The 15,874-nt window shown below is 38.6% G+C and overlaps 2 protein-coding genes across 2 annotated transcripts; both read right to left on the bottom strand.

Moving 5' to 3' along the window:
* Positions 1-123: 123 nt before the first annotated feature.
* LOC146146882 (putative phospholipid-transporting ATPase IIB) lies at positions 124-3,711 on the bottom strand. The gene has a single exon (XM_083386487.1). The coding sequence runs from the start codon at positions 3,670-3,672 to the stop codon at positions 430-432; it is 3,243 nt and encodes a 1,080-aa protein (XP_083242613.1). The 5' UTR covers positions 3,673-3,711; the 3' UTR covers positions 124-429.
* Positions 3,712-7,989: 4,278 nt separating this feature from the next.
* On the bottom strand, positions 7,990-15,849 carry LOC146146881 (ER membrane protein complex subunit 3-like). Its single transcript, XM_083386502.1, has 6 exons — positions 15,617-15,849; positions 13,028-13,160; positions 10,200-10,323; positions 9,772-9,853; positions 9,249-9,411; positions 7,990-8,872 (listed from the first exon to the last, which is right to left on the bottom strand). The coding sequence occupies exons 1-6, from the start codon at positions 15,769-15,771 to the stop codon at positions 8,735-8,737; spliced, it is 795 nt and encodes a 264-aa protein (XP_083242628.1). The 5' UTR covers positions 15,772-15,849; the 3' UTR covers positions 7,990-8,734.
* Positions 15,850-15,874: the final 25 nt, after the last annotated feature.

Raw genomic sequence — 15,874 nt, 5'->3', positions numbered from 1 at the left:
CCAACTCAAGTCATTAGTCTAACTAAACGACTTAATTTAAGTCAAGTTATTTACATTGAGTCATTGCAACACAGATCGTAATTGCTTCACACATCTGACTTAGCGTTTGCTAATTAGGGATTAACTTTTATTAACATAAATCTATTTCTAGCAAAAACGTATACGAACAGGGCAAAATTAGTAAAATAGCTTCAACGTTCTATGATAACTAGTATGTGATAAAGGTGCAACAATAAACATTTGATAAAAATAGGCAAGTGACGGAAATGTGTCGTTTTGAAAACAGGCGGACATCTGCGATAGATCAAATTAAAACAATTAAGCGACGCGGAAAATATGAAACAAAGCAACGCTTATGAAGTTTCGTGCCGAAAATGGTTCACAGCTCAAATTAGAAAGGGAATAAACTGCACGAAAAAGACAAACGCTTCATTCTTCAAGCTTGGAATAGCTGGGCGGCGAAACCTTGCGCCGAATAAGCTTGATAATGCCAAGCGGAAAGCAGCTGACGGCTGTTATCAGCGCCACTCGCCAGAGAAAGGCGGGGGTGGTGAGGAAAGACGGATCAAAGTAGTCCTTGAGTACCACCAGCGACACGACGTAAATGCCAAGGCTAAAGGCCTCGCTGACCAGCATGAGCCAGTGCCAGGTACGGATGGTTAGCGCAATCATTAGCAGCTCGGTGAGGATTAAAGCAGTGAACGAAATGCTGACCACGTGAATAAAGTCGGTGTCGAAGAGCAGCAGCGCCATGTACATAATAACGCCGCCCTGGTAGAGACTAATCAGCGTCCAAATTAGAAAGGTTTTAAGGGACAACGACCTGCCTTTGTGCAGTTCGCGGTAGAGCTCGGGAAAACGCAGCGCAACGCTTGTTTTCACGTCCTTGTCCAGGATGAGCGAGAGCACGGGGAACATGGTGAAGATGGTGGTGTAGCCGACCATGAGGAAGCCCTGGTAGAGTGAAACCGACGAGAAGTAGAAGAGCGACGAAAAGACGGCTTGCATCACAGAGATGATTAGGCCGCGGTGGATGATAAACTGGCTGAGCGAGGCCGAGCGCTTGTAGCTATTACGGCCGTGGATCATCAGCAGCGGACCGAGGTGGGCGAACTGTGTTATCGAGAAGTCGGCGGCCAGTGACGCTTGTCGGCCCTCCTTGCCCACGATGCCGACGCCACAGTCGGCCGCCTGGATCATGCTCACGTCGTTGCCGCCGTCGCCGATCGCGCACACGCACTTGGCGGTGTGGTTGCGCAGGAGGGTGACGATCTGGGCCTTTTGCGTGGGCGAGCATCGGCAAACGACCACGGCGGGTGCTAGACAGGCCAGCTCCACGAATTCGACCGCGTAGTATTGAAGACAGAGCTCGAGAGAAGCGCCGAGTATTACAAGCGCAGTGTTGGGCGCGCGCCGTCGGAAGGTGTTCAGCTCCAGGTGCGTTTCAGTGCGGGTTGCCACGCGCTGGAAAACGTGCACGTCTTGGTCGCGCGACACCAAGCAGGAGCTCTTGGCGATGCAAGTGGAAGTTTCCATCTTATCGCCGGTCAGCATCCACACCTTGATGCCAGCGTTGGACAGCAATTCCAGGGTGGGCCGCACGTCGTGCTGCAACTTATCCTCGACGCCGGTGAGACAGAGCAACTCCATGTCGCGTTCTAATGACTCTACGACCGCGTTGACGCTCGACGTACGATCGCTGACACGCAGCTTGGCTTGAGCATAACGGCGCTGGAACTCGCGGTACGTGTCGTCGCTCAGCGGCTTTTTGGCCACAACGAGCGTTCGCAGTCCCTCGCGAGCCATGTTCTCGCACTCCTCGCTCAGCCAGTCGTTGAACTGGACGATGGAAGTCATCACGGCGTCGGCGCCTTTCAAGTAGAAAACGATCTGCCCGGTGCTGCGCTCGCGTACGATAATGCCCATGCGCTTACTCTCCGACGTAAACGGGAATATGTTAAGCACTGAAAAGTCGACGAGGCCACCATCGGTCGCTCGTAGTTGAATGGACGTCAGGTCTCGTTTATGGAGTGACAACCCGACCGATTCCGTCCATTTAACAAGCGCGATCTCGTCCGGACTCGAAGCCTGGTAGGTTTTCAACATTTCCTCATTTTGAGCGCTGTCTTCTTCGTACACTGGAGTTACATTGTGGCAGACGGCTATCGCCTGCACGGCGTCAATCGTTTTCGACTGGAAACTGCGCTTTGCTTTGGAAAAGATGACTTTAGATTTTGGCGTCGACTGATTCGCCTCGTCAGGTTCTGTGCTGAAATAGTGCTTTAAATGCATTTGTACTTCGTCCATTGAATCTACTCCGTATGCAACAGAGCCAATATGCAATCGTTTAAACACCATTACGTTTTGAGTTAGAGTTCCAGTTTTATCACTAAGTAAGTAATTAACTCTACCCAGCTCTTCAGGTATCGTGCTAGAACGCACAACACTCCCGGGAATTGAGCTGTCTTTCTGGATGAACCAACTATAAACTGTTTTTCCAACATCCAGGTTCACACGCAAGCTAATAGGAATGATGTATGAGAAAAGAATAATGAATCTGAACATGTATCTGTACCAAGGGCCATGAAATCCCTTTATGGCAATAAGGGCAAAGGACAAAACAACGACCGAAGCAAAGAGAATCTTTGTTAAAGTATTTATTTCCTTATCCAACAGTCCAATTTTTGTCTGAGGTTGAGAAGTGTTCATCGATGATCTAGTGTGCGACCCTGTATATACTACTAAACCTACCACACTGCCACAAGCAAGTACAGTATTGCACCACAGAGTGTTGTCAACACCCAGCGATTCCTCAGTCTCCATACCATCCTCGTCCATCACAGAAAAGGTACCCACAAAGCTGTAAATGTCACTGTGGGGTTTTTCGGCAAAGACAGTTCCTTGGGATTTATAAACATCGCCATAGGAGGCAAGGTTATGCGTGTAAGACACTGACACTTTCAGCTTCCAGTCAGTTTCACCATCCAGCTGATCCGTGCGGACAAAGCAGGTACCGCTTTTCTCAGAAGCTTTTAGCAAAACAAGATCTGCTGGCACTCGTTGATCCTTTTCGATTACCAACAGGTCCGAAACTTTGATTTCGGAGCTCGTGACCCGAACAACCGCTCCGGTCTCGGTAATTTTTTTGTACACTGTAGAGTTAAGTTCCTTGTCACGATAATAACGCTTAATTTCGTCAACTGCCTCTCTCAGCAAGGTCACAAACAGAACAAAGCCAAGTGGGCCCCAGTAGGTGTACAAGTAACCAATTCTCAAAGCGGGCACAAATTGCGAACATGCCATTACGAGAAAATACAAATTAAGAAAGAACTTGAACTGATCAAACAGAACTTTGGGAATAAAAGTTATAAAATTGTACTTTTGGTTGCAGATTTTGTTGGGGGGATAAGAAGTTGCTGTATCGTGTTGACCGAGTGTTATGTTTCTCGTTGTCAGGGTGTACCTTCTTCCACAGCAACCCCGAAAGCAGTCATACCAGGAGGTTGACGAGGATTTTTTTACAGTGCTGTAATCCACCTCATCTTCAGTGTGGACATTGTTGGACCCCATTGACATCAATGGAATGTTGACTGACGCTTCTTTACCGTTGGCATGTAGTGGTGAGTATTTCACATGCTTGTTTGATAGCAGAGGGTTCCGAAGGTGAGCCATTTTAACAGGTGCTTACACAGGCACATTACGAATAAAACATTGTCCTGAAAAACAAAACCATTGCAAATTCTCTAAACATTTCATTTTGAGTGAGTTTGACTATACTCACAATTATTAAGTGCACTGTTTTCAGTGGTTTAATTAGTGATGGTGTAATTTTTTTGTTTTGTATTTAATTTAACTTTTTGCCAAACTCACATGTGTAAAAGGTGTGCACTCAAGTTCTAACGCACATCCTATGTATTTTATGTTAAAAGAGATGAAAGATTCAGATGTAAAGTTTAGTAGCGCATGTACACCTATTGCTTCAAAAAATATTGGGTGCACGCACTTTCCACAGAATGCAGACTGGTCTTGTTCATAACCTATAAAAGTGTGATGCAGTTTAGATACAACCCTCACATAAATATGATGATCTATAAATTTACCTAAACAATACCCATGTGTGTTGATAACTTTCAGTATTGGGTTATCCAACTAAACTGTAGCGGTATTCACAATAATGATACACCAGGTTATAAGGTAATTTCAGAATAGTTTTAAACATAATTTGTTGGCCTATCAAGGTTTATTAACTGGAATATTTCGAACACATTTTTTTCAGTTGATTGCACAACTTAGCAAAAGTCAAGGAAAGTCTTGTTTTTTTTCGATAAAAGTGTATTTGTTTAAATAGCAATTTCGGTGCTGGTCTAGAATCCTGGCACATTTTCCTCCAGGGATTTATATTGCTAAAATAGTTTTGGTTAGGGTGCGTGTTAGTGTTTAGGTGCATCAAGTAGGGTTCCTCTTTTTCCCGGATTTTTTCACTTTTTTTTCTCATTAAAAAATTAAAATTCCCGGGAATCACAACGAAAAAAATTATACCTAATTATGTCATTATTATGTTTAAAATTATTTTATATTAGCTCTAATAATTTAATTAAGCTCATTTATGTTCTGCAGTATTGCCTTTGCAATCTTTCAAGATCTTATCCTATAAAAGGATGCAATTTTATTTAAAAAACAGCGCATGCATGGCACATTTTTATTGGTAGAATAAATTTAATCAATTTTTCCTCTGGTAAGCGCAAATAAGGCAACTCAGGCAACGACTTTATTAGATTTGGTAATATTTTTTTCTTTATGTCAGTCAAAAACAACAATTTTTTTTAAGTTTTGCTATGTTGCAGAATAACCGGGATTATGAAAAAATATCCCGGATTCGGGATCGTTAATTTGCGGGAAATCCCGGGAATTTTCCATCGAAACATTCCCGGAGAGGAACCCTAGCGTCAAGTACATTATTAATTATATTTATTCTCCCATATTTGTTTCTTCCTTACAATCTCACTTTTGACAACTTGTTTCGTTAGTGTATAAAAGTGTTAGGATTCTAGACCAGTGCCGAAATTTCAACTTACTGCATCAAAATAAATTGCTGCTTGTACACTTTCTTACAAAGGGCATTTTCAAAACAAGCAAAAACCAAACACCTATTTCAAATAACATGAACTGAAACAATGGCTCTTTTTAACCAGTGTGCCCTCCATTTTAAATCGTTGAAATGTTATCTCTTGCTATGTTATCTTATCCGGAGTGTTACTTGTTATCTTGAAACAGTATGGAAGAAAGCTGGCGACTTGGCGACTATGTTGGCCGAAGAATCAGACAGAAAACCGAAGAAATTGGTACTAAAAAAAAAAAAATTGTGAAAAAAAAATTTGCAAAAGTTTTTTAATTTTTTTTTGAAAGATCCATTTACCAAAAAAAACGTGTGCTTGTTCTTCACATATTCAATCCCAAATATTTTTAAAATGCTGAATATGTTGGAACATTATTGACTAAAATTGGCAGGAAATAATTTTTTGTGCCATTCTGAGAAAAGTGCGTAGCGTGTACTTTAGCAGGGAAAAGCCAGTGTTTGGCATATTATCGATTGTTTATTAGTTTAAAAAGTACTAAATTTAGATAGAACTGTTGTGTATTTGCAGTTTTACGTGACTTGGCATATACTTCTTTATTGAGTTAAATAGGCAATCATGATAGTCGTCATTCCTGTTAAACAGACAGGTATCACATAGGAGTGGGCACCTGATTGCATTCCACTGCCTTCCCGCCAGAGATCTTTGGCGTGGAATGCTTGCGCAAAATCATGCCAGTGACGTCATTCGGCGTGGAATATCGCCAGCCTAGTTAATTTACCAATTAAATTTGTCGATTTTGGCATACTTATCTTTCTATTTTGGCGTAGGATATCAGTCAAAAAAAAGTTTGGCGTAAATCTTTGGCAGCCACAAATTATGGAATGCAGTCAGGTGTGGGCATAACGAGGATGTACTAGGCCATGCTGTTCCATCTAAGGATTAAACTATATTTTTGGCAGTTTTAATTACGTAAACGCAAAAAAATTTCGCGCTTCGCGCAAACCGGTGTCCTTTACCTATTGCTGTGTCTCTCAAGCATATCTTTCAGTCAAAGGTACTATGCATACTATGGCATGTTGCACTTCACTGTGTGACTCTAATTTCGGCAAACAATTTCTATTAACTTGGATTATAAAACGCTGTTATTTTTTTATTAAAAATTTCTCCCCAATTTTAGGATTTTTTTTCGCTTTTTAATCTGATTTTGAGCTGCATGTGTGCACATATGATCGCCCTAAAACAGCCTATCTATGTAACAGTGTTAGAGTAAAAATCAGACATGTGCACCCCCAGTCCCCCAGGCTGTACTTCAGCATACCCCATATGTATTTATTTATGTCACAAAAAATTTTGCGCCTTCGCAACTTTGTGCTAATTCATACTTCATTACTTTTTAATAATCTTGTTTATTGTCTAAACATGACACGGTTGATAAACTTGATACATTCCTTAGAGGAGCAAATCGTTTTAGTTTTGGGACACGACCAAAAAACCGAAGAATCTACGCCAAAAATGTTTGACAACAGAAGGCTGGCAAGATCCTGCCAGCCTGTCTCGACATAAGCAAAGATGACAGAATATCTATGTGTGTTAATCTCCACAGTAAAAGTGTTGTGTACACTGAAAAGCTGTTTAACTCAAATAGGCGCCAAGCTTCCGAGTTATAATTGTATGTAATCCAGAAGTTTGTTAAACTACTTATTTATTATTATCATATAGCATTTTACTAAAAAAAATTATAGATACAGTACACTGAAACAACTAAATTGGCATATTAGCGCTGATTTCAGACAGCTTTGATATAAGCGTATGCCTGACCATACTGCCTTATTTTAACTTTGAATAGCCACATGATCAAAATAAATATTTTATTCTGCAATGACTAATTAACATTTTCTGATCATCTGACTATTGGGTGATAATACGTTGAGAGTTGCGCGTAGACTATCGCGTCGATCATCCATAACGTAAATATAAAATGTTCGTCATAGAACGTTTAATTATTGAGAATTTTTAGTATTATGCTAAATAATTGATCAACTAAACCGAAAAAAAAAACATAATGATATACATAACCTTTAATTTAAAAAACGAAGTTGAATTCAGTTTTAACTGCTTATAACACGACCTGTCGTATCTAGTCTACGGATAGGCTGATTCATTGTGTTTTTTAATAACATTTTCCATGTGCGCGTTGACATCTCGATAAATTTATACCTTACTGAACAAACTTCTCTGAATCAAAACAAAGATTAGGGTTTCTTTCCAAACTTGTTTGGACCGCGGACCACTACTTGTGAATCTAATTTTTCGCGGACCGCAATACAACAGTGGCGTTACCAGCCGAAATTTTTTTTTAGGGGGTTGCAAAAAGTTAGAATTTTTTGTTCAGCTTTTGTCATTGTGTTAACTGCCGTAACGAACACAAATAACATTGTTAGCAAACCGTTTCGAGCAGCAACTGACTGGGTGTAATACTCAATAGCTTTTGTCATTGTGTTAACTGCCGTAACGAACACAAATAACATTGTTAGCAAACCGTTTCGAGCAGCAACTGACTGGGTGTAATACTCAAAAAACAGTCAAAGTGCAAAAACTGTCTAAAAGTAGTAAAACTACATTATTGTATAGCAAACGTTATATTAACAACATCGTTTGTGACGTAACAATGTATGACAACTGAAGGTGTGGCATGCCTGTGATCGACTGTTGTGGAAATTCTCATAAATGCTAAAGAAAACAAGTTATTAAGAGTAAAATGTTTATAAATTTTGGGGGGGCATGGACCCTCCCCCCCCTGGCTACGCCTATGAATACAAGCAACCGAATTTTATTTATTTACTAAACTAACAACATCAACGAGACGGTTCGTTTCTCATCTCTCCGTTTTATTAACTTTAGGGTAGGCAAACGGTTGGAATGATCTCAACAAAGCCGCAAATTCCGAATGGCCATAAGAATATATTATTACACCATAGACGACGGATACGTGAAATTTTCGTAATTAACTTATTGACTACGAAGTAGGCGCAACAAGTAAGATTCGCGATACTGGATTACAAAAGCTTTGAAAATCATTAAGTTTTAAATAACGATCTTTGAAAGGGTACGTACTGTCCAACCCATATGTGTGACTTTTTAATTTCTTGTCATATCGCCACAGACCACCTGTGCAATCGTCGTGGACTACAGTTTGAGAAACCCTGCTTATATAGACCCCAAATAGGAGTAATTTTACATGGTTAAGAATAATTGAAATTTGGAGTATCAATACTCCCAAATGTTAGAAAAATTCGGTAGCAATTCCAAACGTTGCTCAAGTAATTAAATTCAAATTTAGTAATGCTATTATGACTTCCTTGTCAAAAAGCCCAGCGAAGAGATTTCGGTCGCCCTTTACGCTAGGTATTTGGGCAGCCGCGAAATATGGTTAAGGAACATTGGCCGCCCGCTTAATAATGGGTCCTTCTGATCGGTACTCCATTACGACGTGCCGTGCCTCTCGCATATCTGTGTTAGGTTTATTGTGGTATCTTGATAGACGCAACAAAGCAATTAGAATTTCAGTAGCGAACACACGAAACGCACAGCGTCCACAAATACAAACGTTAAGCAAGCAACAACCACAAACAAACAGCCTATTATTGTGTTCTGGTTTATTTTGCGGACGCGGTTGGTGGGATTCGTTCTTTGGTGAACAGATCCTCTGGTAGCACGTGCGTCATACACACGACCTCTTCGATTTGTGTCAGCGAGTTGTGGTGATGTGTAATTTGAAGCGCCTCCCATTCCGCCTAGTGTTACACATAAAAAAGGAAACTTTGGCAATTAAGTGTGATCCTGTAACACACTATACATGCCAAACTAATTTTAAGTAGAAGTAATACAACATAAAACAAAAAAATCATTGTAAAAAGTATTTTTTTTAAACTGGCAGTTTTTCTATTTTTACTTCCAAAAACACAAATAAGGTTTTTGTTTTACAGGGCAGTAAAATAAGTGCTAGTCTGTTTTTACTTTTTAGTAGCTATATGAGGAAAGCATTGCTAGGAAGGCTTTGAGGTTCTTTTTCCAGTATACAAAATTGAACTAAATGTTAAAAATTTAACAATATTCATTAACCAAAATGTGTGTTGAGAAAATGTTTTAAGCATATTTTACTTTTTTTACCTTAAATGCCTTTTGTGGGTCTTGTTGCATGGCCATGGCAGCTCCAGACATTTGATCCTGCATCAACCTGGTTTGGTCGGCAGCATTATTCTCACCCAGAATAAGGGAGTACATACTTCGCAGTCCGAACACATTGAGAAAATACCACGAAGCAGACGAAACCCTGTGGAACAAATAACATGCAATGTTTGCCAATTTGATTGTTTGGATGCTAGTAATGTTGATGCCTACAATGTGTGATCGTTACACTGCCTTTTTTGCATGTTACTTTCTGAAACTGAGATCACCTCCCAAAACTTTTATTTTATGATTAATAAATCGTAGTTAAGCCACACACCCACAAAAACTATGTATCTCATTTCTGAAATGACCCACATTCATTATCAGGCAATACAAATTATTTGGGTTTGCCACCAAACATTGTACACCCTGCCTAGGTTGGTATGGTTTATTCTTCACTTCATTTGTATAACCATTTAATATTTTTAGCATACCATTGGCACAAAACAAAATAATTTCCTACCATGAGGCATCAAGAGCTTCAAGCTCTATTCCCCTTTGTAACATTGGCTTGAAACGAATGGTCAAAGGAAAAGGAACTTTAGCTGAAAACAAAACCTGATGTAAACATTCCAACTCCGTTAAGCAAAATAGTTTTCCATTTTGTGTAATACTCATATACTCATCCAAGATATTATAGATAAAATGTCTAACATTTAAATACACAAAAACAAATATTTAACAATAAAAGAAACAAAGAAACATCACTGACTAGGCTTCGGTGAAATAAAGAATATAAACATGTCTTATTACAAAGTTCAGTATTTCTGGTTTACACATTGTATTTCTAGATAACTTTTAGCACAGAAATAAAGTTTTAGAAAACGATATTACCGCAATACATATTTGCAGAAAAAATTAGTCATGAAGACACTTTGTGCGTCTACTTACTGGTAACAAAACCAGAAAAGGTCCACTGAATCCATCCTCCGATTACAATCATCGGCAAAACATTAAGAACATTCCCCTTTAGCATGTCTGTCATCATTGACGGATCTGTCATAGGATTTTTTGCCTAAAAGATGTATGTCAATGTTTTTTACAAAGTAGCAAGTTAAACCACACATTAAAAATGTTCTTAAGCCACACTTTAAAAATGTTGATGTTGATTATGTCGGTTTTAAATATACATCATTTTAAAACACCTATTATAGTTGTATGTGTGTTAGGGTTGTTCAGATTTAACTTTTTTTTGAAAATTTATGCTTCCTGCTTGATTTCCCATTATGTGTCACATAAAAATGAGTTTCGTAAGTTTTCAAAACAATTGGACAATATTTAGGGGCTCCGCAGACACCGCAAACTTAGCACACTGAAATTGCTAAAATCTGGGACTTCCCCTAACACGATACTGTACGTTTTTCTAAAAAACACAGAAACCTTGTAATTTTTATATTAAACAATGGCAAGAAAGCATTACTAATCTATTTTACAGTTTTATGTAACTTAAAATGTATTCTTAAAGCCCCCAAATCCCCACTTTACCCCATTTTTGGAGCTGTCATTCAATTTATTACATATGTACAATAAAATATATTTTCACAAATTGTATATTATGAAAAGCAAAGTATTTTAATCAACAGTGGATAAAGAAGGAATATAGCAAAAGTATATCAATGTCATACTTAAAAAACGTAAAAAGGAAACAACAATGAATAGCTTTTTTTACTTTTTAGCAAAGGTTTTTTTTTAGAAAATCTGGGCATGATCGCCTGTGATGTTCAACAGCTTGCAGCAAGTTGTTTGTTGCTGTGGATTGTCGGTTAATATAGCAGCACAATCTGTGTTTACTTTTAACCCCTCTTTCTGCGGCATCATTCACAACTTTAACAGTACATGAAGACTTTAACTCGTTGTACCCATTATGAGCACCATGAATCGGGAGAATGCGTCAGCCAATCACATATCTGATTGAGTAGCGTAAAATAAACCAGGAATCTGTGCCAATCAAATCCTCTAAAGTGGTATAAATTTTGATTTTATGATGCAAAACTTGAATGCCTTGGTGAAAATCTTCAGGTTTTGCAGTTGCAAGAAGTTGTCGGGCAATTGCCGCCTTTGTGTCCTTGTTCATTTGTGGGTGATTACTAAACAAGGAAAATGTGACAAGTTTGTCTAGAAAAATAGCATCATTACCCATCTGTTCAGACCACATAAACATTTTTGGCCAAAGAAAACTTGTCCCATCCACTTTGTACTGTGTGTTGCACCTGCTTGATCGTCTTCTTCTTTCGTATGGACGATCTTATTATTCCAGTTCAAATGTCCGGGCAGAAGTTGAGATGCCAGCGGACAGTCTCATCGTCCAAAAGTGTCAGACCATTTGTCCCACTTGGTTGGCGATATATCGGCACCTATTTGATCTGCAGTCTGTTCCTCCAAACCACAGTCACAGAAGCCACATTTATTCATGGAAGACCTGGTACACCCGACCCCTGTTCTCAGCCTGTTAAGGCGAGTCTAGGCTCGAATAGACAGGCCAAAACCCTAAGGCTTATTGGAGGTGGTGGGGCAATAGTGGTGGAGAGGGGTAATTTTGCTCCTAGTTCCATTTGGTGGCCATCCATTCACCTACACCAGAGCTTTCACATTTCTGCAGTGATTTGACTGCAGCTGGTACAAAGGGGCATCTCGAGGATAGTAGCCTTTGGTATTGTGGCTCCTCTGGGGCGAAGCTCAGCGGGCTAGATGCCTGCCAGGGCGGGAATGTGAGTGTCCTGTCCAGATGCAATGCAAGGTATGTAGACGTGGAAATTCAAAGTTCTTCCATTGGTATTGACGGACAACACACGTTTAATTTCCTTGTTATTGAGGTGGACTAAGAGTCCTCTCAACACTGCGCCAATTCCCTTCAGCATGTAAGATCGCCCAGTCATCAGCGTATGCTTGGAGACTGTGGCGGGCAGATCACTGTAATAAACATTAAACAGCAAAGGAGCCAGAACTGATCCCTGAGGCATGCCGTTTCTAAGGCGTCATAACCTGCTTTGATGGAGCCGTTGTTTGTCTTAAAACAAAGCTGCGATTATGGACAAGTTCCAAGATCATGCTGACCATGTGTTTGTTAAAAATATTAATCACTGAATATGCTGCTATGTTAAATGGCAATCCTCAGCAACGTGCAAGCTTGCTACAGGCTGTTGAAAATCACAGGTGATCATAAACAGGTTTTAAATAATTCGATAAAAAGTATTTTATTGAATATATGTGATAAATCAAATGACAACTCTAAAAATGGGTTAAAGTGGTGCTTTGGGGGCTTCAAGAATACATTATAAGTTACAAAAAACTGGAAAATAGATCAGAGATGCTTTCTTGCCATTGTTTAATATAAAAATTACAAGGTTTCTGTGTTTTTAAAGAAAAACGTACAGTATCGTGTTAGGGGAAGTCCCAGATTTCTCAATGTTGTCCAATTGTTTTGAAAATTTGTGAAACTGATTTTTATGTGACACATATTGGGAAATCAAGCAGGAAGCATAAATTTTCAAAAAAAAGTTAAATCTGAACATCCCTAAATTGTGTGTATAACACTGATAAAAAATACCAATTGCCAAAATGTCAATTGTGGATTCCAACATGTAGCAAGGCTAAAACATAATCTGAAATTAATTGACATAAAACATACAAGCTGTTATGGCACTCAATATCTTCTTCAAAAACAAGCATATTTTTTTAAATTATGAGAAATTGCAAATTCTCATTTAGAAGCCCTGTACCTGGCTTGGCTTTTCCTTTCCTTTAGTTATTACTCCATCTTTCTGGAGCAAGTAGTGTTTCCTCATTTCAAAAGCACTCTTCGGAATGTACTGCCCATTTTCCCTTAGATTGCGACTTCTTATAAGAGCTTGACTGCAAAGAATTACATTGTTAGCTGATTTTAAAATAACCAAGAACAATATAACAAGCCCAGGGTCGAACTTAACAACCTAGTTTGTATTATATGGCATTTTTTGCCCTGATCTGGTGGAAGCAACAATTATACCGTCGAAATTGAGTACTTTTTAAAATAATAAACAATCCATGTACCTGGCACTGTCTTATCCCCCACTAAACAATGTGCGCGGCACTTTGTTATTAAAACATTGTGAAATCAATTTTAAAAAAATATGCATTTAAATTTTGGACCAATTTCTTCGTATTCGGATTGATTCTTTGGCCGACATAGTCGCCAAGTCGTCAGCATTCTGCCGTACTGGTTACCAATAGGTTTAAATGTTTAGATATTACAGAGATATAGGATATAGTTCATACCATTTTACCACACTTTAAGGTAAATATAATATGGGGTTCAACATCAACATGTATCAAAATATATTATCTTCCAAACAGTTATCGGCATGGATGGCTCTGTTTTTCATGAGATGACTACACATTTGAGTTTGTATTATATAGCCTTATAATATTTTAAACTTATCCTATACTGCGAAAGGTTCAAATTTGGACGATATATATATATGTCAAAAACGACTTTCTTTCTAAGTAAATTTACTAGGCGGGCAATATTCATGACAAATGATGTAACTGGCATGGTTTTGGGCAGCATTCCACATCAAATATGTTTGTTCGGATGGCACTGAAATGTAATCTGTGCAGAAGCAAACCAATGACTTAAGTCATTGACTTGTCTTAATTGCACTTAAGTCACTGTTTTCAAATGACTTGACTTAATATTTTGGACAACTTGACTTGACTTTCATTCAACTCATGTTTTACACATAAAGCAATTTGCTTGAAAGCATAAGTTGTGTTTAGTGTAAATTTTTAGTAGCAGTTACTGCTCATAATCGGGATGGTTTATCAATTTTAATAGTTTAACAATCCATTCTTTATGGTAAGAACATAACTTGAAATTGACTTGCTTTAATTATGACTTGACTTGATACTTATTCAAAACAACTTGACTTGGACTTTAGGTTGTTTTAAAATTGACTTGACTGGAACTTTAGTTATTCCAAAATGACTTGTTTACAGGACTGCTAAAGTCTAAGTAAAATACAGTCAAGTCAAGGCTTTGTGGTTGGTAGAGCCAATGAAATTTACCAGTGTTGTAATTTGACTAAAGTCAATGTAAATCAATAAACGTTTTCATATGACTTCACTCGAGTCTTTTGGGCCAAAAAGCCGTTGCTGGTCTAGAATCTTCCATAAGGCACATTTTTTTGCTTAGGGTGCCAGTTAGCGTTTGTCAGGCATTATTATTAAAAATAAATACAATAATAAGTACTTTCACCCACCCACACTCCAACTAGGGTTCCTCTCCGGGAATGTTTCGACGAGAAATTCCCGGGATTTCCCGCAAAATAACAATCCCGAATCCCGGGAATTTTTTTTTATAATCCCGGGTATTCGGCAACATAGCAAAACTTTAAAAAAATTGTCGTTTTTGACAAATAAAAAGAAAGAAATAGGGTGCTCCTTCACTTTTGTACATAGAAAGTTATGCAAAAACACGGTCTACAAATACCGCATACCATAACGCACATTATTTGGGTTGGGGTGCACATGAGCGTTTGAATGAGGGTGGGTCAGGTGGTATTATTAATAATAAATATCACAACACTTGACCCACCCTCACCCGAACGCTAGCACGCACCCTCACCCAAATAATGTGTGTTATATGGTATGAGGTATTTTTTTTTGCGTAAATTTCTATGTGCAGAAGTGAAGAAGCGCAAAAAATAGTACTAACCATGTTAACGTCATTGCCTGTTGCATTATTTGCGCTTACCAGCGGAAAAAAAATGATTCTACCAATAATATGCACCCTGCATGCGCTTTTTTTAAATTAAAACAAATAAGGGTCCTGACTTTAATACGAGAAGGTCTTGCAAGATTGCAGAAGCAATACTACAGAACATAAATGAGCTTAATTAAATGTTTGGAGCTAATATAAAATAATTTCAAACGTCTTAATGACGTAATTCTAGGTATAATTTTTTCGTCGGGATTCCCGGGAAGTTTCATTTTTCAATCCCGTTTCCCGGGAGTGAAGAAATCCGAAAAAAGAGGAACCCTAACTCCAACGTTAACCAGCACCCTTACCTAAATTTGTGCGTTGATTTAATAAATGTTTGAATGCTGTGGTAGGATTCTAGACCAGCGCCTTTTGCCCAAAAGACTCAAGTGAAGTCATATGAAAACGTTCAGTGACTTACATTGACTTTAGTCAAATTACAACAAGCAAATTTTATTGACTTGACTACCAAACACACTTACAGCCGTTTATCACTTGAAAGAAGTGCTTATAACAAAATCAGACCTTTAAATTAGGTCCATACACATAGAAAGCAATAAACAATTCTTACCTGTCACGGACTTGGTCGATTGAAACGGTCTTTTCCGACGTCAGAAGCATGGAAAGATAATGGCGAATAATTCCAAAAACAAAAGTAATAAAAACAATGGGCAAGACCACCCATATTCGAATGCTTGAGTCCAGCAACAATTCTGGCTCAGACATAATTTAAACCTTTATATATAACTTTAGCAAATAGCGGAAAATAAATATAACACGGTGACTAATGCAACTTTCAACAAACCCCAACCGTGCAGATGGAGTATTG

Source organism: Ascidiella aspersa, chromosome 4, assembly GCF_963924565.1.
Source record: "Ascidiella aspersa chromosome 4, kaAscAspe10.2, whole genome shotgun sequence".
NCBI lineage: Eukaryota > Metazoa > Chordata > Ascidiacea > Phlebobranchia > Ascidiidae > Ascidiella > Ascidiella aspersa.
This window is presented reverse-complemented; position numbering and strand designations above follow the sequence as displayed.

Bases quoted from the DNA above. Each gene is read 5' to 3' on its own strand.
- LOC146146882 (XM_083386487.1), bottom strand. From the start codon at position 3,672: ATGGCTCACCTTCGGAACCCTCTGCTATCAAACAAGCATGTGAAATAC.
- LOC146146881 (XM_083386502.1), bottom strand. From the start codon at position 15,771: ATGTCTGAGCCAGAATTGTTGCTGGACTCAAGCATTCGAATATGGGTG. The intron at 13,161-15,616 runs GTAAGAATTGTT...AATTCTTTGCAG, and splicing joins ATCGACCAAGTCCGTGACAG to TCAAGCTCTTATAAGAAGTC. The intron at 8,873-9,248 runs GTAAAAAAAGTA...GTGTAACACTAG, and splicing joins ACCCACAAAAGGCATTTAAG to GCGGAATGGGAGGCGCTTCA.